Below are 27,606 nucleotides of genomic sequence, written 5' to 3' on the forward strand. Positions count from 1 at the left end.
TGGTTAGAGCCAGTTTGCGTGTTCTGTGAAGGGAGTAGTACACAGCGTTGTACGAGATCAACAGTTTCTTGTCAATTTCTCTCGGAATAGCCTTAATTTTTCAGAACAAGAATAGACTGATGAGTTTCAGAAAAGTCTTTGTTTCTGGCCATTTTGAGCCTGTAGTCGATCCCACAAATGCTGATGCTCCAGATACTCAACTAGTCTAAAGAAGGCCAGTTTTATTGCTTTTTTTAAGCAGGACAACAGTTTTCAGCTGTGCTATCAATTAGCTTTTTAAAAGGATAAACTTGGATTAGCTAACACAACAAATGTTGTGATATTGCGCAGTTACAAATAGAAATCAAACTGGATGGACATCAGAAAAAGAGGAAGGATTAAAAAAAACAGTAACTATTGTAAAATATATTGTCTAAAATGTGTAATGTGTCAGTTTTATACATAAGTGTTATTGTTCATTAGTTTACTCCAATTGGGGGAGGGGTGGTTGTGTTTGCGAGGAATAATAAAGGTATATTCTAAAAATTGAAAAAAAAAGTGTATATTTACCAAAAAATATATGGGTGATTGGATATGATGCAGACAATTACATTGATGGAAGCAATCTATTTGCAATATTAAAGCTGATCCATACCTTTAAAAAAAAAAAGCGTGCCATTGGAACACAGGAGTGATGGTTGCTGATAATGGGCCTATGTAGATAATCCATAAAATCAGCCGTTTCCAGCTACGATTGTTAATGTTGTAAATGACTATGTCCACTGTATTTCTGATCATTTGATGTTAATGGATAAAAATATATTTTCTTTAAAAAAACAAGGACATTTGTTTGCTCCTCCTGAAATGTCTTTCTTAATTCATTCATTTACTTTTAGATTTGTGTGTGTTGCTGTGAATTGTTAGATACTACTGCACTGTTGGCCCTAGGAACACAAGCATTTAGCTAAATATGTCTATACGACCAGTAAAATTTCATGCAAATGTAAAAGTATTTGTAGCATATATTAGCATACACTGAGAATACCAAACATTAGGAACACCTTCCTAATATTGAGTTGCACCTCCCCCCTTTTGGCCAAAGAACAGCCTCAATTTGTTGGGGCATGGACTCTACAAGGTGTCGAAAGCGTTCCACAGGGATGCAGGCTTGTGTTGTCTCCAGTGCTTCCCACAGTTGTCAAGTTGGCAGGATGTCCTTGGGGTAGTGGACCATTCTGTCTAGTTAAATAAAACAATTCTTGATACACACAGGAAAATGTTGAGCCTGAAAAACCAGCAGCGTTGTAGTTCCTGACACAAACCGGTACACCTGGCACCTACTACCTACCTCGCATACTCCCTTAAAAGATCTACGCTTGAAAAAAAGAGAAAAGAGCAGCAGTACTGTTTTTTTTTAAAGTACTGTTTAAAAAAAATAATTGGTACGCCCTAGCCAGTATACACTTCCTCAAACTCAAAGTAGTCCGAATTAGTGTAAGAACTCAAATCTGTAAATAATTTTTACATTTTGTCGAGGGGATTTTGCATTTGACTAGGATGTTTTGATGCAGGATTTATTTCTCAAGTGAAAAAAATTGCATGAGGACAAGTCTTCTCTTTTGAATGACAACAGGCGATTCGTTGAATGATCCCTTCTTTTGACCAATCGCCGACGAGAAGACGTGGACTTCGGCTACTGATTTCGGCTTGCCTCAAACATTTTTGTGATCGGAACAGCCCCCCCTCCCACCCAAAAAACCTTGCCGAAGTCCAAAACCTAACAGAATTGCCGTCATAATACTGTCTATGCACAAACCGTTTCGGCTGGGAATCATGTGGATGCCTTTACTCATGGTCTTTACTTTTTGTGTCCCAAATTAGAAAGAAAAGTGACCAATCTATGCTTGAGTTATTTGACATTGTCAAGGATTTTTGTCAAGGATTACTTTTTTTAAATTATTTTTTTTACAAATACAGATAATAATTGGTATTCAAAGCTTGGCTGTGAACCAATAGTATCAATCTTCCACCTATAATACAGTATGCAGAAAACATTTTCAGATCCACACACATTTACATTATGACGTCACATTCCCCTGACAACCAATATGCCAACACAATATATCCTGCCAACTATAGATGGCTGAATAGATAGGTATACAGTTTTTATTTTTTTTTATTTTTATTTTTTTATTATAAATAAGAGCGAGAACTTGTGAAAGAAATGAGAAGGGGGAGAATGAGGTATATGAAAATGATGGCTAGGGTGCAGAAATGTAGTGTTGAATTATAATGCTAATGTTGTATTAGCATAGCTAGGGAATGCATCCCTATGGTTATTTTTACATTAGCCATGCTAACATGTCAGATAAGCATACAGAAAAAGTGGTGTGCATTTAAAAAATGCTCTTATGCCAAGTAGAAAGCTAACCTTGTTTTGGGACAGTATATGATATTTTAAAGGGGGATTGTCATCAGTTTAATGTACAGTGGTCTATTTTCACTCACAGGAGTCGGGCCTGTATTATGTGGAGTCAGCTGTGGCCTTGGTAACTGCTTATTGGAGTGAAGTGGTTCTCGTATCCATAGCTGCTGGGCTGAGGCTGGCTGCTGAGCGAATTAAGAATGGTCCATCCTGCCAACTTGACACAACTGTGGGAAGCATTGGAGTCAACATGGGCCAGCAGCTCTTTCAACACCTTGTAGAGTCCATGAGATGGCCGCCTCGCTTCGCGTTCCTAGGAAACTATGCAGTTTTGTTTTTTTACGTGTTATTTCTTACATTGGTACACCAGGTAATCTTAGGTTTCATTACATACAGTCGGGAAGAACTATTAAATATAAGAGCACCGTCAACTCACCATCAGTACGACCAGGAATATGACTTTCCCGGAACGGATCCTGCCTTTCACCCAGGACAACGGAATGGATCCCAGCCTGCGACCCAAAACAAAGACGTCGTAAAAGAGGGAAACAAAGCGGTCTTCTGGTCAGGCTCTGGAGACGGGCACAACTCCCTAGCATACTACTCGCCAATGTCCAGTCTCTTGACAACAAGGTTGATGAAATCCGAGCAAGGGTAGCATTCCAAAGGGACATCAGAGACTGTAACGTTCTTTGCTTCACGGAAACATGGCTCACTCGAGAGACGCTAACGGAATCGGTGCAGCCAGCTGGTTTCTTCACGCATCGCGCCGACAGAAACAAACAGCTTTCTGGTAAGAAGAGGGGCGGGGGCGTATGCCTTATGGTTAACGAGACGTGGTGTGGTCACAACAACATACAGGAACTCAAGTCCTTCTGTTCACCTGATTTAGAATTCCTCACAATCAAATGTCGACCGCATTATCTACCAAGGGAATTCTCTTCGATTATAATCACAGCCGTATATATTCCTCCCAAGCAGACACATCGATGGCCCTGAACGAACTTTATTTGACTCTATGCAAACTGGAAACCACATATCCTGAGGCTGCAGTCATTGTAGCTCGGGATTTTAACAAGGCTAATCTGAAAACAAGACTCCCTAAATTGTATCAGCATATCGATCGCGCAACCAGGGCTGGTAATACCTTGGATCATTGCTATTCTAACTTCCGCAACGCATATAAGGCCCTCCCCCGCCCTCCTTTCCGAAAAGCTGACCACGACTCCATTTCGTTGCTCCCTACTTACAGACAGAAGCTAAAACAAGAAGCTCCCGCGCTCAGGTCTATTCAACACTGGTCCGACCAATCTGATTCCACGCTCCAAGACTGCTTCCATCACGTGGACTGGGATATGTTCCGCACTGCGTCCAACAACAACATTGACGAATACACTGATTCGATGAGCGAGTTCATTAGAAAGTGCATTGAATATGTCGTTCCCATAGCAACGATTAAAAAATTCCCAAACCAGAAACTGTGGATTGATGGCAGCATTTGCGTGGAACTGAAAGCGCAAACCACTGCTTTTAACCAGGGCAACGTGACCGGAAACATGAACAAATACAAACAGTGTAGCTATTCCCTCCACAAGGCAATCAAACAAGCTAAGCATCAGTATAGAGACAAAGTAGAGTCACAATTCAACGGCTCAGACACGAGGTATGTGGCATGGTCTACAGTCAATCACGGATTACAAAAAGAAAACCAGCCCCGTCACGGACCAGGATGTCTTGCTCCCAGGCAGACTAAATAACTTTTTTGCCCGCTTTGAGGACAATACAGTGCCACTGACACTGCCCGCAACCCAAACATGCGGACTCTCCTTCACTGCAGCCGATGTGAGTAAAACATTTAAACGTGTTAACCCTCGCAAGGCTGCAGGCCCAGACGGCATCCACAGCCGCGCCCTCAGAGCATGCGCAGACCAGCTGGCTGGTGTGTTTACGGACATATTCAATCGATCCCTATCCCAGTCTGCTGTGCCCACATGCTTCAAGAGGGCCACCATTGTTCCTGTTCCCAAGAAAGCTAAGGTAACTGAGCTAAACGACTACCGCCCCGTAGCACTCACTTCCGTCATCATGAAGTGCTTTGAGAGACTAGTTAAGGACCATATCACCTCCACCCTACCTGACACCCTAGATCCACTCCAATTTGCTTACCGCCCAAATAGGTCCACAGACGATGCAATCTCAACCACACTGTACACTGCCCTAACCCATCTGGACAAGAGGAATACCTATGTGAGGATGCTGTTCATCGACTACAGCTCAGCATTTAACACCATAGTACCCTCCAAACTCGTCATCAAGCTCGAGACCCTGGGTCTCGACCCCACCCTGTGCAATTGGGTACTGGACTTCCTGACGGGCCGCCCCCAGGTGGTGAGGGTAGGTAACAACTCCACCCCGCTGATCCTCAACACTGGGGCCCCACAAGGGTGCGTTCTGAGCCCTCTCGTGTACTCCCTGTTCACCCACGACTGCGTGGCCACGCATTCCTCCAACTCAATCATCAAGTTTGCGGACGACACTTCAGTGGTAGGCATGATTACCAACAACGACGAGACGGCCTACAGGGATGAGGTGAAGGCCCTCGGAGTGTGGTGTCAGGAAAATAACCTCACACTCAACGTTAACAAAACTAAGGAGATTGTGGACTTCAGGAAACAGCAGAGGGAGCACCCCCCCCCCCCTATCCACATCGATGGGACAGTAGTGGAGAGGGTAGTAAGTTTTTTTTTAAGTTCCTCGGCGTACACATCACAGACAAACTGAATTGGTCCACCCACACAGACAGCATCGTGAAGAAGGCGCAGCAGCACCTCTTCAACCTCAGGAGGCTGAAGAAATTTGGCTTGTCACCAAAAGCACTCACAAACTTCTACAGATACACAATCGAGAGCATCCTGTCGGGCTGTATCACCGCCTGGTACGGCAACTGCTCCGCTCACAACCGTAAGGCTCTCCAGAGGGTTGTGAGGTCTGCACAACGCATCACCGGGGGTAAACTACCTGCCCTCTAGGACACCTACACCCTCCGATGTCACAGGAAGGCCATAAAGATCATCAAGGACAACAACCACCCGAGCCACTGCCTGTTCACCCTGCTATCATCCAGAAGGCGAGGTCAGTACAGGTGCATCAAAGCAGGGACCGAGAGACAGAAGCTGTTTTTCAATCTCAAGGCCATCAGACTGTTAAACAGCCACCACTAACATGGAGTGGCTGCTGCCAACACACTGACTCAACTCCAGCCACTTTAATAATGGGAATTGATGGAAATTGATGTAAAATATATCACTAGCCACTTTAAACAATGCTACTTAATATAATGTTTACATACCCTACATTTCTCATCATATGTATATACTGTACTCTATCATCTACTGCATCTTTACGTAATACATGTGTCACTAGCCACTTTAAACTATGCCACTTTGTTTACATACCCTACATTACTCATCTCATATGTATATACTGTACTCGATACCATCTACTGGATCTTGCTTATGCCGTTCTGTACCATCACTCATTCATGTCTTTATGTACATATTCTTTATCCCTTTACACTTGTGTGTGTGTGTATAAGGTAGTAGTTTTGGAATTGTTAGGTTAGATTACTCGTTGGTTATTACTGCATTGTCTGAACTAGAAGCACAAGCATTTCGCTACACTCGCATTAACATCTGCTAACCATGTGTATGTGACAAATAAATTTGATTTGATGCCCCGACGAATTGAGGATGTTCTAAGAGCAAAAGGGGGTGCAACTCAATATTTGGAATGTGTTCCTAATGTTTTCTACACTCGTGTGTTAGACTGAGCGCGTGTGTGCATTTTGTGAGAGACGGCGTGTGTGTGCATGTGTGACAGAGGGAGAGACTCACTGACTGTTGTCATCATTCTTGGCAGCACACTGAGTTCTCCCCTTCTGCCATGTTCTTAGACGATGTCCTGATTAACTCTACTCCAGAGAACTTCTCCCTCTCTCAGGCACGCATATGCACCCCACTCACACATGCATACACAATACAATCCCAGACTCAAACATCTAATCTCGCTCTCCCCTCACACGAACCCTGTATACCTTTCTCTCGTCAATGACCGTACTGCTGTAGTGACCTCTTTACCATTTGACCATAGCCACTGCCCAAGCCTGAAGCGGGTTTTTTCCCCCAACACGTACAGTCCACATTCAAGATTCCCAAAAGCCAAACGGCAAAAAGCACTCCGAGATCCAGGAACATGGTGCCGCAATTATTTATATTAACAAAAATGAATTCTCTGTTCAATATAAAGCGTACATTACTGGAACTGTAAAGACATAATATGGTCTGCTATGTATGTTCAAGACACGTCTAGCTAGGACTCCTACCGAACGCCCAACTTCTTCCATTTGTCCTAGACTACACACTTGCCGCAGTACAATGAATGGGCAAGAGGGGGAGCCATATACTAATGTAAAATAATAACAAAATGAATAGATCAATCTGGTGAGGGAAAGGGGGATACCTAGTCAGTTGTACAACTGACTGCATTCAAACAATGTGGCTTCTGCATTTCACCTCCAACAACTGCTCCCCCGGCACCGATGACGTTAAGGCAGCCCCCCGCCTTAATCAACGTCATCGGAGCCAGGGGAGCAGTTGTTGGAGGTTAACTACCTTGCTCAAGGGGAGAATGGCAGATTTTTCCACCTTGCCGGCTCTGGGATTCGAACCAGCGACCTTTTCGGTTAGTGTCCCAACAATCTTGACCACTAGGTAAGTATAACTCATAAGTACACAATATTTAATCTGTTATATCGCAGTGGGCTTTCCAATTCATCCCAAAGGTGTTCGATGGAGTTGAGGTCAGGGCTCTGTGCAGGCCAGTCAAGTTCTTCCACACTGATCTCGACAAACCATTTCTGTATGGACCTCGCATTGTGCACAGGGCATTGTCATGCTGAAACAGGGAAGGGCCTTCCCCAAACCTGTTGCCACAAAGTTGGAAACACTGAATGGTCTAGAATGTCATTCTATGCTGTGGAGTTAAGGTGCCTAGCCTGAACCATGAAAACCGTGGAAATTATAGGCAATTAGCAAGACACCCCCAATAAAGGAGTGGTTCTGCAGGTGGTGACCACAGACCACTTCTCAGTTCCTATGCTTCCTGGCTGATGTTTTGGTCACTTTTGAATGCTGGCGGTGCCTTCACTCTAGTGGTAGCATGAGACGGAGTCTACAACCCACACAAGTGGCTCAGGTTGTGCAGCTCATCCAGGACGGCACATCAATGCGAGCTGTGGCAAGAAGGCTTGCTGTGTCTGTCAGCGTAGTGTCCAGAGCTTGGAGGCGCTACCAGGAGACAGGCCAGTACATCAGGAGACGTGGAGGAGGCCGTTGGAGGGCAACAACCCAGCAGCAGGACCGCTACCTCCGCCTTTGTGCAAGGAGGAGCAGGAGGAGCACTGCCAGAGCCCTGCAAAATGACCTCCAGCAGGCCACAAATGTGCATGTGTCTGCTCAAACGGTCAGAAACAGACTCCATGAGGGTGGTATGAGGGCCCAACATCCACAGGTGGGGGTTGTGCTTACAGCCCAACACCGTGCAGGACGTTTGGCATTTGCCAGAGAACACCAAGATTGGCGAATTCGCCACTGGCGCCCTGTGCTCTTCACAGATGAAAGCAGGTTCACACTGAGCACATGTGACAGACGTGACAGAGTCTGCAGACACCGTGGAGAACATTCTGCTGCCTGCAACATCCTTCAGCATGACCGGTTTGGCGGTGGGTCAGTCATGGTGTGGGGTGGCATTTCTTTGGGGGGCCGCACAGCCCTCCATGTGCCCGCCAGAGGTAGCCTGACTGCCATTAGTTACCGAGATGAGATCCTCAGACCCCTTGTGAGACCATATGCTGGTGCGGTTGTCACTGGGTTCCTCCTAATGCAAGACAATGCTAGACCTCATGTGGCTGGAGTGTGTCAGCAGTTCCTGCAAGAGGAAGGCATTGATGCTTTGGACTGGCCCGCCCGTTCCCCAGACCTGAATCCAATTGAGCACATCTGGGACATCATGTCTCGCTCCATCCACCAACGCCACATTGCACCACAGACTGTCCAGGAGTTGGCGGATGCTTTAGTCCAGGTCTGGGAGGAGATCCCTCAGGAGACCATCCTCCACCTCATCAGGAGCATGCCCAGGCGTTGTAGGGAGGTCATACAGGCACGTGGAGGCCACACACACTACTGAGCCTCATTTTGACTTGTTTTAAGGACATTACATCAAAGTTGGATCAGCCTGTAGTGCGGTTTTCCACTTTAATTTTGTGTGACTCCAAATCCAGACCTCCATGGGTTGATACATTTGATTTCCATTGATAATTTTTGTGTGATATTTGTTGTCAGCACATTCAACTATGTAAAGAAAAAAGTATTTAATAAGAACAGTTCATTCATTCAGATCTAGGATGTGTTATTTTAGTGTTCCCTTTATTTTTTTGAGCAGTGTATTATGGCCTCATGAATTTATTTCAATTGACTGATTTCCTTATGAACTTTAACTAAAATCTTTGAAATTGTTGCGTTTTAAATTTTTGTTCTGTGTGTGCTCACGCTCTCTCTCGTTTTAGGACACCCAATTATTCAAGGGTTTTTACTATTTTGTAGAATAATAGTGAAGACATCACAATGATTAAATGACAGGTATGTAGTAACCCAAAACGTGTTGAACAAATCTAAATATATTTGAGATTTGTCAAAGTAGCCACTCTTTGCCTTGATGACCACTTTGCACTCTTTTGGCATTCAATTATCAGGTGTGCCTTAAGTTAATTTCTTTCCTTAATGCGTTTGAGCCAATCAGTTGTGTTGTGACAAGGTATTGGTGGTATACAGAAGATATCCCTATTTGGTAAAAGACCAAGTTCATATTATGGCAAGAACCGTTCAAATAAGCAAAGAGAAACAATAGTCCATTTCTTTAAGACATGAAGGTCAGTCAATACGGAAAATTTCAATAACTTAGAAAGTTTCAAGTGCTGTCACAAAAACCCTCAATCACTATGAGGCGGCAGGTGGTTAGTGTTGTACTAGTAACGGGAAGGTTGCAAGATCGAATCCCGAGCTGACAAGGTAAAGTGTCAGTCTGCCCCTGAACAAGGCAGTTAACCCATTGTTCCTAGGCTGTCATTGACCTAGAGTTACCTCTGCTGCAGAGGATAAGTTAATTAGCGTTACCCGCCTCAGAAATTGCAGTCCAAATAAATGCTTCAGAGTTCAAGTAACAGACACATCTTAACATCAACTGTTCAGAGGAGATTGTGTGAATCAGGCCTTCATGGTCGAATTGCTGCAAAGAAACCACTACTAAAGGACATCAATAAGAAGAGACTTGCTTGGGCCAAGAAACACGAGCAATGGACATTAGACTGGTGGAAATGTGTCCTTTTGGTCTGATTAGTCCAAATTGGAGATTTTTGGTTCCAACCGCTGTGTCTTTGTGAGAACGGATGATCTCCGCTTGTGTATTTCCCACCGTGAAGCATGGAGGTGGTGTGTGGGTGCTTTTCTGGTGACAGTCTAAATATTTTAGAATTCAAGGCACACTTAACCGGCATGGCTACCACCGCAATCTGCAGCGATACACCATCCCAACTGGTTTGCCCTTAGTGGGACTAGAGTTTGTTTTTTCAACAGGACAATGACCCAACACACCTCCAGGCTGTGTAAGGGCTATTTGACCAAGGAGATTGATGGGGTTGCTACATCCGATGACTTGGCCTCCACAATCCCCTGACCTCAACCAAATTGGGATGGTTTGGGATGAGTCGAACCGCAGAGTGAATAAGCAGCCAACAAGTGCTCAGCTTATGTGGGAACTCCTTCAAGATTGTTGGAAAAGCATTCCAGGTGAAGCTGGTTGAGAGAATGCAGAGTGTGCAAAGCTGTCATCAAGGCAAAGGGTGGCCGTTTGAAGAATCTCAAATCAAAGTATTTTAACACTTTTTTTGATTCCATGTGTTATTTAATAGTTTTGATGTCTATTATTCAACAATGTAGAAAATAGTCAAATAAAGAAACCCTTGAATGAGTAGGTGTTCTATAAGGCCAGAGACTTTTTGCGGCAACACTAAGGAATTTATCTTGGAACTACCCATCCCGGATCCAGGAGAATTGTCCTCAACTCCACTAATTAGCATAGCGCAACGGTAAAAAAATATATATTAATTTTCATGAAATCACAAGTGAAATATAGTGAAACACAGTTTAGCCTTTTGTTAATCACCCTGTCATCTCAGATTTTGAAATTATGCTTTACAGCCAAAGCAAGACAAGCGTTTGTAAGTTTATCGATAGCCTAGCATAGCAATATGTCCAGCTAGCAGCAGGAAGCTTGGTCACAAATCAGAAAAGCAATCAAATTAACCGTTTACCTTTTGATGATCTTCGGATGTTTTCACTGACGAGACTCCCAGTTAGACAGCAAATGTTCCTTTTGTTCCATAAAGATTATTTTTATACCCAAAATACCTCAGTTTGTTGGTCACTTTATGTTGAGAAATCCACCGGAAATAGCGGTCACGACTACCTTTTGTCTTTTACGCAAGAATCACTCTGAGAGCCCTCAGCTGGCCACTTACGCAATGTAGTCGTTTACGCTCATTCTTCAACATAAAGGCGTGAAACTACGTCAAAGTGCTTTAGACACCTTAGGGAATACGTAGAAAAAGGAATCTGGTTGATATCCCTTTCAATGGCCAAATAGGGGTGCAGAGGAACAGGGTTTCGCCTGCAATATCAGTTCTGTTACACTCACAGACAATATTTTCACAGTTTTGGAAACTTTAGAGGGTTTTCTATCCTAAGCTGTCAATAATATGCATATTCTAGCATCTGGTCCTGAGAAATAGGCGGTTTAATTTGGGAACGTTATTTTTGCCCCCTAGTTTCAAAAGGGTATTACCGATGTTAGGACATATGCCTGTAATATACAGTACATAGATCAACATAATAATTGTAAATGCAGCATAGCAAACTTACTTATTTACAGATGCATTCTGTACAGTTTATTCAATTTTCTTAGTGGCATTGTGCATCATTACAAATTAGTCCAAGAAGCAAAACAACAAATGGTTACATTTTAGTTACACAACAAGTATTTCAGCATCACAGCCAGGACAGTAATAACAAACCACCATCTCTCTTGGTAAACCCCAGGTGACACATCAACACTATTTCCTGTTATTAAAAAAAAAGTGAAAAGACAGTCAGATTCGCTTTGCAACACATTATCTACGTAGGCCTGCCTCTCTTACTTCCAGTTTCACTTAATACAGTGCCTTGCGAAAGTATTCGGCCCCCTTGAACTTTGCGACCTTTTGCCACATTTCAGGCTTCCAACATAAAGATATAAAACAATTTTTTTGTGAAGAATCAACAACAAGTGGGACACAATCATGAAGTGGAACGACATTTATTGGATATTTCAAACTTTTTTAACAAATCAAAAACTTGAAAAATTGGGCGTGCAAAATTATTCAGCCCCCTTAAGTTAATACTTTGTAGCGCCACCTTTTGCTGCGATTACAGCTGTAAGTCGCTTGGGGTATGTCTCTACCAGTTTTGCACATCGAGAGACTGACATTTTTTCCCATTCCTCCTTGCAAAACAGCTCGAGCTCAGTGAGGTTGGATGGAGAGCATTTGTGAACAGCAGTTTTCAGTTCTTTCCACAGATTCTCGATTGGATTCAGGTCTGGACTTTGACTTGGCCATTCTAACACCTTGATATGTTTATTTTTGAACCATTCCATTGTAGATTTTGCTTTATGTTTTGGATCATTGTCTTGTTGGAAGACAAATCTCCGTCCCAGTCTCAGGTCTTTTGCCAGGTCAGGTCTTGGTAGATTTGCAGTGGTCTGATACTCCTTCCATTTCAATGTTATCGCTTGCACAGTGCTCCTTGGGATGTTTTAAAGCTTGGGAAATCTTTTTGTATCCAAATCCGGCTTTAAACTTCTTCACAACAGTATCTCGGACCTGCCTGGTGTGTTCCTTGTTCTTCATGATGCTCTCTGCGCTTTTAACGGACCTCTGAGACTATCACAGTGCAGGTGCATTTATACGGAGACTTGATTACACACAGGTGGATTGTATTTATCATCATTAGTCATTTAGGTCCACATTGGATCATTCAGAGATCCTCACTGAACTTCTGGAGAGAGTTTGCTGCACTGAAAGTAAAGGGGCTGAATAATTTTGCACGCCCAATTTTTCAGTTTTTGATTTGTTAAAAAAGTTTGAAATATCCAATAAATGTCGTTCCACTTCATGATTGTGTCCCACTTGTTGTTGATTCTTCACAAAAAAATACCGTTTTATATCTTTATTTTTGAAGCCTGAAATGTGGCGAAAGGTCGCAAAGTTCAAGGGGGCCGAATACTTTCGCAAGGCACTGTATATAACACATTATCACAACAACACATTATCTACGTAGGCCTGCCTCTCTTACTTCCAGTTTCACTTAATATATAACAACACATTATCACAACAACACATTATCTACGTAGGCCTGCCTCTCTTACTTCCAGTTTCACTTAATATATAAACTACCGACAACCTACCTTTTCATTTTCACTTTACAACAAATGCACTGCTGTATAAATAATGATATTTCCTTGTCCTTTAAGTTACCTGAGAGAAGTGTGATGTTTCTCCTGATCTCCTGTCCCAGGGCCTCGTTCTTTAAGACAAACGTCAGGGTCTTATTGACCGCTCCTTGCAGGGATACTGTGCTCGAAACAGTGTATAGGCCCTGTGTGTCCTGGGAGAGGTGTGTGACTGTGTCGTCGCCGACGTCCTCGCCACTGACAGTCAGCCACTGCACTGAGGGTCGGGGGTACCCCTCGGTGGTCAAGAGTAGCTCCACACCACAGGCAGAGGTTGAGAACTTCAGGCGAGGCTCAGGGTAGAATGCTATACAGAACAATGATAGAATTGGATGTTAAAGTAGTATCATGACTAACTGTATGCCTTCTGCAGAAGTGTAGTTGCTAAGAATATGAAGGGGAGCGTGACCATAACAACCCCTATCTACTTCATTGGCGACAAATTGCTGTTAAAGCAACTAAATGTTCTACTGAATAACATGTTTGTAAAGAGTGCAAAATCACAAGTCATATATATCTCTTATACAAGGTGCTTGATTGTTTCTCAAAAAATTAGGAATAAATACTTTTATTCCTTGTTCCAAAAAGCAGAAATAAAGATGTGGGTGTTACCTGCTAATTTAAGGGATACAGATGTCCTCTTTGGGCCCATTTCTGTGTGCACAGTGCAGGTATAGTTTCCCTCATCTCCCAGAGTGGCACGTTCCAGCCTGAGAGAAGCGTTCCCCTTCTGTATATCAGAGTGGTACAGGCTGGTTCTGTTGACATAGCGACTGCTCTGGTCGTTCAGGTGGTCCTGACCATAGTAGAAACTGTGGACCACCACCTTGTCTAACTTCCATTCAATCTGGCACCGCGTTCGATCCCATTGTTTGTCCACAGGGAAGCTGCAGTCTAGGACTATATGTTGCCCCAGGATGGCAAGCTGCGTCTCACTGGGAACAGTGGTCTCAAACTCCGCTACGAAGACAGAAAAAAATAGGTTTTATAGAACCTCATTCTCATAAAAGGCATTATCCACTGAGCCAAAGCTGTTCTGTGAAATATTTCCATTTGAGTCATTTAGCAGACACTCTTATCCAGAGTGACTTACAGGAGCAATTAACCTTAAGTGCCTTTCTCAAGGGAACACCGGCAGATTTTTCACCATGTCGGCTTGGGGATTCGAACCAGCGACCTTTCAGTTACTGTCCCAACGCTCTTAACCAGTAGGGTGGGTACCTGCCACTCCAGATTTAGGTGGTTCAGGAAGTGTGCCGTTCCATTTCTTACTCCTGGGGTTTTTAGAAATAGTTGGTTGAGTTGTACAGTACAACCATACTGTGTGCTGTACTTTGACATTGTAGATGGTTAGCACAAATGGCACAAACATCCAGTACCTTTTGAAAATAGGCAAATAGGACAGAGTTTGGATATAGGGCTATGTCCAAACATTTTTATCCAAAATGAACAATTCATTACTGTGTTGAATGTGTGTCGAAACCATTTTTATTTTCAAACAAACCTTTGACCTAGCAAATAATTGACCACATAAAACTTGATGTTCTCATCTGCATATTTAGTAACACTTTTTTTAAATAATCACTCCGTCTATATTACTGGTAAGATTATATGAATTCAAGATAACTGAATTGTTAGACTTACTTAAGTGGGATAACTTGAAGACCAGAAATGAAACAACAAAAGTGAGACAGGATTTCCAGTTCATAGCCATGTTCTAGAGTGGACTGCATTCGTTCAGCAAATCACATGGAAGTCCTTCAGTTCAGCTGCGGACTCTGGGCGCTCACGTCTTACAACTAAATATAGCATTTTCCTTTTATATTTGCTTCTGTCTAACTGCGCCCACTCTGTCTCCGCTTACAACATGAAGTATTCCTGTAATCAGTTCCCTGCTGGAGTGAATAATTTTTTTGTGTCATCTGTTTTGGCTGGCTGACCATTCTTGATTCACACAGGAAACTGTTGAGCATGAAAAACCCTGCAGCGTTGCAGTACTTGACACAAACCAGGGCACCTGACACCTACTACTATACCCCATTCAAAGGCACTTAAATCTTTTGTCTTTCCCATTCACCCTCTGAATGGCACACACACACAATCCATGTCTCAACTGTCTCAAGACATAAAAATCCTTCTTTAACCTGTCTTCCCCTTTATCTAGTGGATTTAACAAGTGACCATAGCTTTCACCTGGTCAGTCTGTCATTGAAAGAGCAGGTGTTCTTAATGTTTTGTACACTGGGTGTATACTGAACCATCATTATCCATGTCTGGACAGTGGACACCTAAAAAAAAAATATATATATATTTTATTTTTTGCTGTGTTATTTTTTACTCTGACACTCAGGTAGGAATTGAGTACACAAAGAAAATATCAAGATATACATCCTGAAAAAGATGAGGCTGTCAGAACACTGGGATTTTGTGTCTGAGAATTTCAGATGCAGCCAATGCTTTTTCAATGCGAGTCATTTCAAATCAAATGTTACTGCTCACTTGCAGATGTTATTGCGGGTGTAATGAAATGCTTGTGTTTCCAGCTCCCAACAGTTATTGCCGGATGAATGACTACAGTTAACGATTGTCCGACAAACTCACACAGTCCGAATAATTGTTGACTCAAGTACTTTTGACGGACAGAAATTGACAATGATTGGGGTGTATAGTCTAAAGGAACAAAAGTGGGGTGTGTGGGAGTTGTTGATAGTTAATCCACCTCCAGGAAATGCTGTCATTTTCTAATTTTGTGTAACTGTCTCTCAGATGTGATCAAGCTGCAGTTGGTGGAGGCGGGCCTGGTGGAGTGTCTGTTAGATGTGGTGACTCACACCGTGAATGGGGAGAGGGATGAGGATGTGGCCCAGCTCAAGACTGCCTCAGATCTGATGGTGCTGCTGCTTTTGGGAGGTACTCCACACACACACACACACACACACACACACCAACATCGATTTCCGTTAGCCAGCAATTGCCGGCTTTTGGCCCAAAAATATTATGAAAAGCCGATTTTTAAATAAAAACTTACCGGGAGAAAGGAAAATGCATTGCAAAATAATGCTTTTTAATTGATGGAAATACCAATCGATGGAAATGGATTTGACTGTCATGCTTATCGGTCTATAGGTTCAATTGCATAATTTTGTGTAATTTAAATTGGCCTGTGTGTGTATCTGTTAGTCATCGTTTATCTTATTTATCCAACACAACTATCCTACGCGCACAGTGGGATTTCTCCTGCTGCTCCACAGGTTATTGTTGCTGGAGTAAAACATGCTTTATAAACATACACCAAGTCCCTTTTCACCCTTCAATGACCCCAACATATAAACTCAGCAAAAAAAGAAACGTCCTCTCACTGTCAACTGCGTTTATTTTCAGCAAACTTATTAGCATGTGTAAATATTTGTATGAACAGAAGATTCAACAACTGAGACATAAACTGAACAAGTTCCACAGACATGTGACTAACAGAAATGGAATGTGTCCCTGAACGAAGGGGGGGGGGGGGTCAAAATCAAAAGTAAGTCAGTATCTGGTGTGGCCACCAGCTGCATTAAGTACTGCAGTGCATCTCCTCCTTATGGACTGCACAAGATTTACCAGTTCTTGCTGTGAGATGTTACCCCACACTTCCACCAAGGCACCTGCAAGTTCCCGGACATTTCTGGGGGGAATGGCCCTATCCCTCACTCTCCGATCCAACAGGTTCCAGACGTGCTCAATGGGATTGAGATCCGGGCTCTTCGCTGGACATGGCAGAACATTGATATTCCTGTCTTGCAGAACGAGCAGTATGGCTGGTGGCATTGTCAGGATGAGCCTGCAGGAAGGGTACCACATGAGGGAGGAGTATGTATTCCCTGTAACGCACAGCGTTGAGATTGCCTGCAATGACAACAAGCTCAGTCCGATGATGCTTTGACACACCGCCCCAGACCATGACGGACCCTCCAAATCGATCCTGCTCCAGAGTACAGGCCTCGGTGTAACGCTCATTCCTTTGATGATAAACACGAATCCGACCATCACCCCTGCTGAAACAAAACCCTGACTCGTCAGTGAAGAGCACTTTTTGCCAGTCCTGTCTGGTCCAGCGACGGTGGGTTTGCCCATAGTCAATGTTGTTGGCGGTGATGTCTGGTGAGGACCTGCCTTACAACAGGTCTACAAGCCCTCAATCCAGCCACTCTCAGCCTATTGTGGACAGTCTGAGCACTGATGGAGGGATTGTGCGTTCCTGGTGTAACTCGGGCAGTTGTTGTTGCCATCCTGTACCTGTCCCACAGGTGTGATGTTCGGCTGTACCGATCCTGTGCAGGTGTTACACGTGGTCTGCTACTGCGAGTACGGACATTGCAATTTATTGCCCTGACCACATCTGCAGTCCTCATGCCTCCTTGCAGCATGCCTAAGGCACGTTCATGCAAATGAGCAGGGAACCTGGGCTTCTTTCTTTTGGTGTTTTCCAGAGTTAGTAGAAAGGCCTCTTAGTGTCCTAAGTTTTCATAACTGACCTTAATTGTCTACTGTCTGTAAGCAGTTAGTGTCTTAACGACCGTTCCACATGTGCATCTTCATTGTTTTTGGTTCATTGAACAAGCATGGGAAACAGTGTTTGAACCCTTTACAATGAAGGTCTGAAATAGAGGTCGACCGATCAATCGGAATGGCCGATTTTAATTAGGGCCGATTTCAAGTTTTCATAACAATCGGAAATCGGTATATTTGGGCACCGACTTGACGATTTTTACACCTTTATTTAATCTTTATTTAACTAGGCAAGTCAGTTAAGAACACATTATTATTTTCAATGACGGCCTAGGAACAGTGGGTTAACCGCCAAGATTTTCACATTGTCAGCTCGGGGGATCCAATCTTGCAACCTTAACTAGTCCAACGCAATAACGACCTGCCTCTCTCTCGTTGCACTCCACAAGGAGTTACGCGAATGCAGTAAGCCAAGGTAAGTTGCTAGCTAGCATTAAACTTATCTTATAAAAAAACAATCAATCACTAGTTACTAGATATTATCTAGCGTGTCCTGCGTTGCATATAATCTGACTGAGCGATGGTAGGCAGAAGCAGGCGCGTAAACATTCATTCAAACAGCACTTTCGTGCGTTTTGCCAGCAGCTCTTTGTTGTGCGTCAAGCATTGCGCTGTTTATGACTTCAGGCCTATCAACTCCCGAGATGAGGCTCGTGTAACTGAAGTGAAATGGCTAGCTAGTTAGGGCGCGCTAATTGTCGATGTGTTCCTGGTTCGAGCCCAGGGAGGAGCGAGGAGAGGGACGGAAGCTATACTGTTACACTGGCAATACTAAAGTGCCTATAAGAACATCCAATAGTCAAAGGTTAATGAAATACAAATGGTATAGAGGGAAATAGTCCTATAATAACTACAACCTAAAACTTCTTACCTGGGAATATTGAAGACTCATGTTAAAAGGAACCACCAGCTTTCATATGTTCTCATGTTCTGAGCAAGGAACTGAAACGTTAGCTTTCTTACATGGCACATATTTTACATGGAACATATTGCACTTTTACTTCTGTTTTTCTTACTGTTCTTACTGTTTTTGCATTATTTAAACCAAATTGAACATGTTTCATTATTTACTTGAGGCTAAATTGATTTTATTGATGTATTATATTAAATTAAAATAAGTGTTCATTCAGTATTGTTGTAATTGTCATTATTACAAAGCAAAAAATTAAAATTGGCCGATTTAATCGGTATCGGCTTTTATGGTCCTCCAATAATCGGTATCGGCGTTGAAAATTCATAATCGGTCGACCTCTAGTCTGAAGTTATTTGGATTTTTACAAATGATCTTGAAGACAGGGTCCTGAAAAGGGGACGTTTCTTTTTTTGCTGACTTTACATTCCTTTTACATGGAAAGTAATCAATAAGTTCTACTATGATAACATGACGTATATTTCGAGCTGGAATCCAACACCATTCAAGTGCAGGCAGCAGGCTATTAGTGCATCACCAAACACTTTACAATTTGAGCTGAAGGCAGTATGAATTTTGAAAACTAACTTAATTGGATGAATCCTGCCGTTTTTATTTTTGTTATGGGGCATGTCTCAATGGTAGGATTGGTAGATGGTAGGCCTGCCTCATAGGTGTTAGACATGCCTCCATAAAATAAAACATTCAGGATTCAAGCAATTATGTTTTCAAAATGCTTCAGACTTCATAGGCGGCCGGTGAGTTTCAGATTTGTGGAAGCTTACAATTGATCCTAACATTTTCTGCCATTCTGCATGCCAGTTATGGTTTTAATATTTCATTTCAATAATAACGTTTTGGTTTCTAAAAAATCCTTGCCACGTGGTTCATCGTAAAAATCGGAATTTGAAATGATGAAAGTTAAGTCAATAATTACAAGATCGCCAGCTTCTTCCGTTCTGGAGAAAGACTCTCCTGTATCGTCGCCACACCCCTCCCCTATCTTGTCTCAACATTTCACTGACAGCCTCAACTCAATAATCAGCTAGTCCTATTGCCACACGCGCAGCCCAAATACTGGTCTTCTCAAATAGGCATTGATAGGCCTACGAGCTTGTGAAACAGTCCACAGCTAATGATCCTCGATTCCTCTGTGGCTAAGTCATGCTTTCTGGTGAAGTATTTTATTTTTCTGTATAGACAAGCATGCGGAATGTGTATTTTTTTTATTTTTTGGGGGGGGGGAGTGCTCCTAGGCTATAAGGTAAATAGGAGAATGATGTTTCACACATGGCTTATAGGAGAGGAGAAGAAACGAGACTATGCTGGTGATTTATTCCCACTCGGCCCATAGACTAGGAAACAAAGTGAATGATGTTATGCTTACTGGATGAAGTTGGACAAGTATTCAGACAAGCCTTCCTGATTTGAACCTTCGTTAACTACATTTGGGTGTGCAGAGCAGCACCAGATTTAAAACGTTGTACCTTTTTTTTGTTTTTTTTGTTAAATAAATCAAACGTGATAACTATAGTATCCGTTACTAGCGTTTTGAAAAAGTTAATTAATTATTCTCAAATTAATAATCTCTCCCCATCTTCCAAATCACGCTCGTAAAATCAGTAGCCTATGCTTTTGAGGGAGTAGAGGCAAGGTAGCATACAAACGTGCACGCGACACACACTGGCAAAGATTTACAGCTGGCAGACAGGTGCTTGCGTAGGTGCTTTGTAGTGATTTTTTTTGTTTTGTTTTTGTGGGGCCTATTTGATCTATTTAAAAAATAATAATAAAAATGCCCGGAATGTATGCTTTTAAAGTAACGGTTCTGTTCCGGAACAGTATAGATCATTTCCATTCCCATTTCTGTTCCTCAAAACATAAACATAGCATTCTACTTGCCTTCCAATCTTCACTCACCACTTTGTTATACTAAAGCCAAGAAGTAGGACATTTATCCTGTAACATTTTCTTCCAGAAACATATATGCTTATTTGTGTGTGGTCTGTGTATTTTTTTTGTTTAGTAAATAACTGCTGTGACATTTTGATGGCCTCTCTCCCCTCTGGTGCAGTGGGCAGGTGTTTTGACATCTCTCTCCCCTCTGGTGCTGTGGGCAGGTGTTTTGACATCTCTCTCCCCTCTGGTGCTGTGGGCAGGTGTTTTGTGTTGACAGCCTCTCCACATCTCTCTCCCTTCAGATGAGTCCATGCAGAAGCTGTTTGACGCGGGCAAGGGCAGTGTGTTCGAGAGGGTCCTTTCCTGGGTACCATCCCACAACCACCAGCTGCAGTTGGCAGGGGCACTGGCCATTGCCAACTTTGCCCGCAACGGTAAAGAGATTACTGCGCATGTTGTCTGTAGTAACAGCTCAGTGGGCAAACCTGGTTGAAATTAAGTAATTGCACTGTTGAAAGGACATCGTTACCATGTTGAAATTACATTATGTTGAACTGAAATAATTCAACCAGTTTTGCCTGCTGGGATAGGGAACCAACAAAATGGGTTATTCAGGATAAAACTGCCTCTTGACTAATCTCATCACTCACACTGGAAACATCATGTAGAACAGATACACTTCTCTCTCCAGTAATAAGCACCACAGCACCAGTTGATCAATCAATCAATCAACTTTATTTATAGCCCTTTTTACATCAGCAGATGTCACAAAGTGCTATACAGAAATCCAGCCTAAAACCCCAAAGGGCAAGCAATGCAATAGAAGCACGGTGGCTAGGAAAAACTCTCTAGAAAGGCAGGAACCTAGAGAGGAACTTCCTCTCTAGAGAGGAACTTCCTCTCTAGAGAGGAACTTCCTCTCTAGAGAGGAACCTCTTCTGACTGTGCCGCGTGGGGATTATAAGAGTACATGGCCATATTGTTCTTCAAGATGTTCAAACCTTCATAGATAACCAGCAGGGTCAAATAATAATAATCAGTGGTTGTAGAGGGTGCAACAGGTCAGTAGCCCCAGGAGTAAATGTCAGTTGGCTTTTCATAGCCAAGCATTGAGTTTGAGACCGCAGGTAGAGAGAGTTGAAAACAGCAGGTAAGGTAGCACGTTCAGTGACCAGGTCAGGATTCCCTAGCCACAGGCAGACCAGTTGAAACTGGAGCAGCAGCATGACGAGGTGCTGGGGACAGCCAGTCTTACCTGAGGCATAATACTAGGGCTCAGGTCCTCCGGGAGGGGAGAGGGAGGGAGAACTTAAATTCACACAGGACACCAGATATAAGACTGACCCCAGTCCCCTGGCACATACACTATTGCAGCATAGATACTGGAGACGGGTGGGTCGGGTGACACTGAGGATATAACCCCATCCACTTTGCCGAAGCACAGCCCCCACACCACTAGAGCACAGCCCCCACACCACTAGAGGGGTATCAACAAACCACCAACTTATTACCCTGAGACGAGGCTGAGTATAGCCCCAGTGATGTACTGGACTGTACACACTACCCTTTGTAGTGACTTGCGGTCGGAGGCCGAGTTGTTGCCACACCAGGCAGTGTGTGGCGCCACCAATGGCACAGCTGTAGAACCTTTTGAGGATCTGAGGACCCATGACACATCTTTTCAGTCTCCTGAGGGGGAATAGGTTTTGTTGTGCCCTCTTCACGACTGTCTTGGTATGTTTGGATCATGATAGTTTGTTGTTGATGTGGACACCAAGGATCTTGAAGCTCTCAACATGTTGCACTACAGCCCCATCGATGAGAATGGGGGCGTGCTCAAATCTCCTTTTCCTGTAGTCCACAATCATCTCCTTTGTCTTGATCACATTGAGGGAGAGGTTGTTGATCTGGCACCACACGACCATGGTCTCTGACCATCACGTTTGTGACTTAACCCACTCAAGTGACACACCCTTCCTAGGGAAGAGCACTAGTAAGCAAGTGACTCAGCCCCCGTAATAAGGTCAGAGGCAGAGAATCCGAGTGGAAAGAGGGGAGCCGGCCAGGCAGAGACAGCAAGGGCAGTTCGTCGCTCCATTGCCTTGCCGTTCACCTTCGCACCCCTGATCAGGGTCCCATGTGGCCCAGTTGGTACAGCATGGCCCTTGCAACGCCAGGGTTGTGGGTTCAATTCTCACAGGGGACCAGTACGAAAGACTAAAATATAACACTCAGATTCTAGAATCACAGTGTGATTGGAAAGCGTTCAGACCCCTTGACATTTTCCACAGTTTAAGTTACAGCCTTAATCCACTGACAGTACTCCATAATGACAAAGCAAAAAACAGGTTTTTAGAATTTCTTTGCAAATTTATACAAAAAAAATGAATAATCACATTTATACAAGTATTCAGACCCTTTACTCAGTACTTTGAAGCACCTTTGGCAGCAATTACAGCCTTGAGTCTTCTTGGGTATGACGCTACAAGCTTGGCACACCTGTATTGGGGTAGTTTCTCCCATTTTTCTCTGCAGATCCTCTGAAGCTCTGTTAGGTTGGGATGGGGAGCATCGCTGCACAGCTATTTTCAGGTCTCTCAAGAGATGTTTGATCGGGTTCAAGTCCGAGCTCTGGCTGGGCAACTCAAGGACATTCAGAGACTTGTCCTGAAGCCACTCCTGCATTGTCTTGGCTGTGTGCTTAGGGTCGTTGTCCTTTTGGAAGGTGAACCTCCCAGTCTGAGGTCCTCAGCACTCTGGAGCAGGTTTTCATCAAGGATCTCTCTACTTTGCTTCGTTCATCTTTGCCTCGATCCTGACCAGTCTCCCAGTCCTTGCCACTGAAAAATATCCCCACAGCATGATGCTGCCACCACCATGCTCACCGTAGGGATGGTGCCAGGTTTCCTCCAGACATGATGCTTGGCCTTCATGCCAAATAGTTAAATCTTGGTTTCATCAGACCAGAGAATCTTGTTTTTCATGGTCTGAGTCCTTTAGGTGCTATATGGCAAACTCCAAGCGGGCTGTCATGTGCCTTTTACTGAGGAGTGGCTTCCATCTGGCCACTCTACCATTAAGGCCTGATTGGTAGTGCTGCAGAGATTGTTGTCCTTCTGGAAGGTTCTCTTATCTCCACAGAGGAACTATGGAGCTCTGTCAGAGTGCCCATCGGGTTCTTGTTCACTTCCCTGACCAAGGCCCTTCTCCCCCAATTGCTCAGTTTGGCCAGGTGGCCAGTTCCACGAAGAGTCTTGGTGGTTCTAAGCTTCTTCCATTTAAGAATGGCGGCCACTGTGTTCTTGGCGACCTTCAATACTGCAGAAATGTTTTGGTAACCTTCCCCAGATCTGTGCCTCAATACAATCTTGTCTCGGAGCTCTACAGACAATTCCTTCGACCTCGTGGCTTGGTTTTTGTTCTGACATGCAGTCAACTGTGGGACCTTTTATATAGACGTGTGCCTTTCCAAATCATGTCCAATCAATTGAATTTACCCCAGGTGGACTCCAATCATGTTGTAGAAACATCTCAAGGATGATCAATGGAAACAGGTTTCACCTCAGCTCAATTTCAAGCCTCATAGCAAAGGGTCTGAATACTTATGTAAATAAGGTATTTCTGTTTTTATTTTTAATAAAAAAATCTAAAACGTTTTTCGCTTTGTCATTATGGGGTATTGTTTGTAGATTGAGTTTTTATTTTATTTTATTCGGTCCATTTTAGAATAAGGCTGTAAACAATGTGGAAAAGGGAAGGTATGAGTAATTTCCAAATGTTCTGTATATAGAGCAAACACACTTCTCTGTCATGTAGAACAGAGAATCGACTTTTGCACGCCCCGCCACTTTCTTCCTAGTTAAGTTCCCCCCAATGAAAACACTCTTACTCAGAGAGCTGAATACAAGTCCCAAGCATGACAGTCATTCCAGGCCATTACTCAGCTTCACCACAGAGTTTCAGAAATATTAATGCCAGGAAAATATTGTTTAGAAAATTGAGGCTTTAATTACTACTTACTACTTAATTACTACTTACTACCCCCCCCCCCCCCCCCCCCCCCCCCCCAGATGGTAACTGCATACAGATGGTGGAATCAGGCATTGTTCAGAAGCTTCTGGAGCTGCTGGATCGCCACGTGGAGGAGGGTAACGTCACCGTGCAGCACGCCGCGCTCAGCGCCCTGCGCAACCTGGCCATTCCTGGTGAGAAGCCCAAGGCGCTCCATGCATGATTGAGTATACTGTGTTCTATATTTTCTATATGACTCGTAGGTTCAAGGCAAGTCTTTTAACATTAATTTCCTGTCAGAAGTGCTTCCCCTGTACGTCTTTGATCTGTGGGTGGGGGCAGGTCTTGGCAAATGCAACTACAAACAACTTCTAGTCAAAAGTGCTTCCCTGTACTTAAGTTCCTTCTTTGAGCCTTAGGTTAATATTGGTTGAATACAATTGTTGCTAAGTTAGTGTATTGTTTATTTTCATGGTGTACAACATTGACATGTACAGTCCATATCTAAGGAAACAAAGCAGATTATACATGTCTTTGAGGAGGGAGCATAGTTTGAATTTATTTATTTAACATGTTTAATCTTTTATTTATAATCTTTCCCTAAGTGGTGAACAAGGCTAAAATGCTGTCAGCTGGTGTGTCCGATACGGTGTTGAAGTTCCTCCCGTCAGAGATGCCTCCTGTCCAGTTCAAACTGCTGGGGACGTTACGCATGCTCATCGACACACAGGGTAGGGCATCTTTATAACACCTATATATCACAATTATAGCTCATTTAATACACTGTAGAACAACTTCCTAATGATGCCCCTGACGTCTGTGCTTCGCGCTCTATTTAAATTGACCAGAATCAGTCATGTGTGAATGTTTCAACCCATTAAATTTGCAGAAAGATCTAAAGGAACCTTTTCTGAAATGGAGGCGAGAATGCTTTCCTAATGACGCTCTAAACTTGATTTGTTCCATACCTCACTATTTGTCCTTAAATTAATCAGTATAAAATCCAGGTGCAAAGATTTTATTTATTCAGCAGAGTATTTTCGAGAGCCATGCGTCCTCCGAAACACGGCCCTGCCAAGCCAAACTGCTTCTTGACACACTGCTCACACACTGCTCACAATCGATGGAGTCCATCTTTGAGTCGCTATGGACCGGAGTGTCACAGTGCGATGTTGACAGGGTGTTAGAATAGCAGGCAATTGAAGGTGATAGGACATTAATACCTGTATGGTGTTACAATACAGATTTTTTATCTCTTCCTTCTTGGAGTTCAGAGATTCATTATAACAAATACTAGAAAGTACTCATTGTTACCAAGAATTGACCCATTTAAAAATAATTTCAACAAGAAGTTACCAGTTTTTATGTCGAGTCATTTCAGTCTATATACCAGAGAGCTACCAGTGTTAATGGGGATGTAAAATAGTGTTAACTATTGTTTTCTCCCCAGCGGATGCGGCAGACCAGCTGGGGACCAATTCCAAGCTTGTGGAGCGTCTGGTAGAGTGGTGTGAGGCCAAGGACCATGCAGGAGTCATGGGAGAGTCCAACAGACTGCTCTCAGCTCTCATCCGCCACAGCAAATCAAAGGTTAGGGCCAGCTGCCATGGAAACACACACCATCTGTGACTGACTAGCTGGCTGGCTGTGACCACAGAATACATTCTGACCCATAATGGAACTGTTGAGATCATAAAGGGGAACAACGGACTGTGATTCATTGTCTAACTCTTCCTGAAATAGAATCTTTCTTGTGGGATAATGCCTAGACCTAGCGTTGGCAGTTCTGCTTACACTTCCCATCCAGTCTCATCTCAGGGGAGAATGACTCCGGTGTTACTCGGACTGGTTTTCTCCTTCTAATCTGTAGATTTGTGACCTCTGTCCTATTTGCAGGTCTTTAGACAGAATAGCACCCCTGTGGCAGTGCTAGAGATGTCATACTTACGCATCGTATACAAGTCATGTATCATTTAGAGCAGGGGTGGACTGGCCTAGTGGTCTCTCCTCCTGGAAAGTCACTGGGTGTGCAGGTTTGTGCTCCCACCCTGCTCTAACTTACACACCTGATTTCAGCTAATCAGAGTCCTGATGAGCAGCGGGTTAGTAGAGGGTATGTGGGTTAGGGCAGGGCTGGAGCAAAACCCTGCACACCCAGTAGCTCCCCCACAAGGTGGAGAAAATATCCCCGTTTTAGAATTGTGCCCCATTTGAAATGTTTGTTTTTGTGGTTTTAGGACGTCGTAAAAACAGTCATCCAGGGGGCAGGTGTGAAGCACCTAGTAGTCATGGCGATGAGCGAACACATGATCATGCAGAACGAGGCGCTGGTGGCTCTGGGCCTCATCGCCGGGTTGGACCTGGGTAAGAGTCAGGGGTCACAGTCAGGTTCATGTCACAGTGCAGCCTAATTCTGACTACTGTGTTAGCCACTTGGTTTTGTAAAGTCCAGATTGGTAGCACTTCCTTTGACTGTGCTTGGGTTGTGTTCAGTAGGGCATACTGTAGTAAAATGTTTAGAAATGGAGGGGGGGGGGGGGGGGGGGGGGGGGGGCAGGCAAAGTTCCTGTTTTACTCGGTTTAAAAATAATTTCAATTTTCCATGCTTACTGAACATGACCTGATATTGCATGGCTTGAATCAACTGCAAGTAGTTTGATGATGCACAGGGTGAGTTAGAACCATACAATGGAAAGCAATTTTGACCTAGTGAGACGCACTGTATAAATTTAAATTCACTGTTGAAGCATTTGTAACGGGGTGCTCAGTACACCCTTTTCTCAGAAGCAAAGCATTGACTCTGGTGGGGCATTGAAATGCATTAAAACAATTGGACAAATGAGTCACTGACTTGTGTTTTTCATGGTTTCAGTGGGGGCTGAAAAGGACTTTGTCGGGGCTGGCCTGGTGCAGGTGCTCCACAAGCTGCTCTCAGACGAGAGGACCGCCCCGGAGATCAAATACAACTCCATGATCCTCATCTGTGCGGTCATGGGCTCAGGTAAAAGGGGCGGCCATTTTGAATCAGCCACTTAGACACAACTTCTGCTCCAATATCCAAGCTAAGGCATAGCAGAGTGGTGTACTAGTATGGACATTGGGATGTAGCTGAATGTTCTGGTTTAGATTTATGCTCTTCCTCTAAAGACTTCTGAATGAGACCTGTTATCTT

The 27,606-nt window shown here is 43.6% G+C and overlaps 2 protein-coding genes across 9 annotated transcripts in view; one reads left to right on the forward strand and one right to left on the reverse strand.

Moving 5' to 3' along the window:
- LOC139379040 (rap1 GTPase-GDP dissociation stimulator 1-like) overlaps positions 1–27,606 on the forward strand; it is a 53,108-nt gene that overhangs the window by 23,646 nt on the left and 1,856 nt on the right. For all 8 annotated transcript variants that reach the window (XM_071121770.1, XM_071121775.1, XM_071121768.1 and 5 more), the window contains 7 exons: positions 15,830–15,973; positions 20,726–20,857; positions 24,494–24,628; positions 25,040–25,165; positions 25,885–26,024; positions 26,672–26,798; positions 27,307–27,435. In XM_071121770.1, coding sequence (XP_070977871.1) covers positions 15,830–15,973; positions 20,726–20,857; positions 24,494–24,628; positions 25,040–25,165; positions 25,885–26,024; positions 26,672–26,798; positions 27,307–27,435 — 933 coding nt within the window. The remainder of the gene's footprint in view (positions 1–15,829; positions 15,974–20,725; positions 20,858–24,493; positions 24,629–25,039; positions 25,166–25,884; positions 26,025–26,671; positions 26,799–27,306; positions 27,436–27,606) is intronic.
- Positions 11,403–14,832, reverse strand: LOC139379050 (CD276 antigen-like). Its single transcript, XM_071121792.1, has 4 exons — positions 14,708–14,832; positions 13,676–14,023; positions 13,089–13,370; positions 11,403–11,634 (listed from the first exon to the last, which is right to left on the reverse strand). The coding sequence occupies exons 1-4, from the start codon at positions 14,775–14,777 to the stop codon at positions 11,537–11,539; spliced, it is 798 nt and encodes a 265-aa protein (XP_070977893.1). The 5' UTR covers positions 14,778–14,832; the 3' UTR covers positions 11,403–11,536.

The sequence above is a fragment of the Oncorhynchus clarkii genome, chromosome 21, assembly GCF_045791955.1.
Source record: "Oncorhynchus clarkii lewisi isolate Uvic-CL-2024 chromosome 21, UVic_Ocla_1.0, whole genome shotgun sequence".
NCBI lineage: Eukaryota > Metazoa > Chordata > Actinopteri > Salmoniformes > Salmonidae > Oncorhynchus > Oncorhynchus clarkii.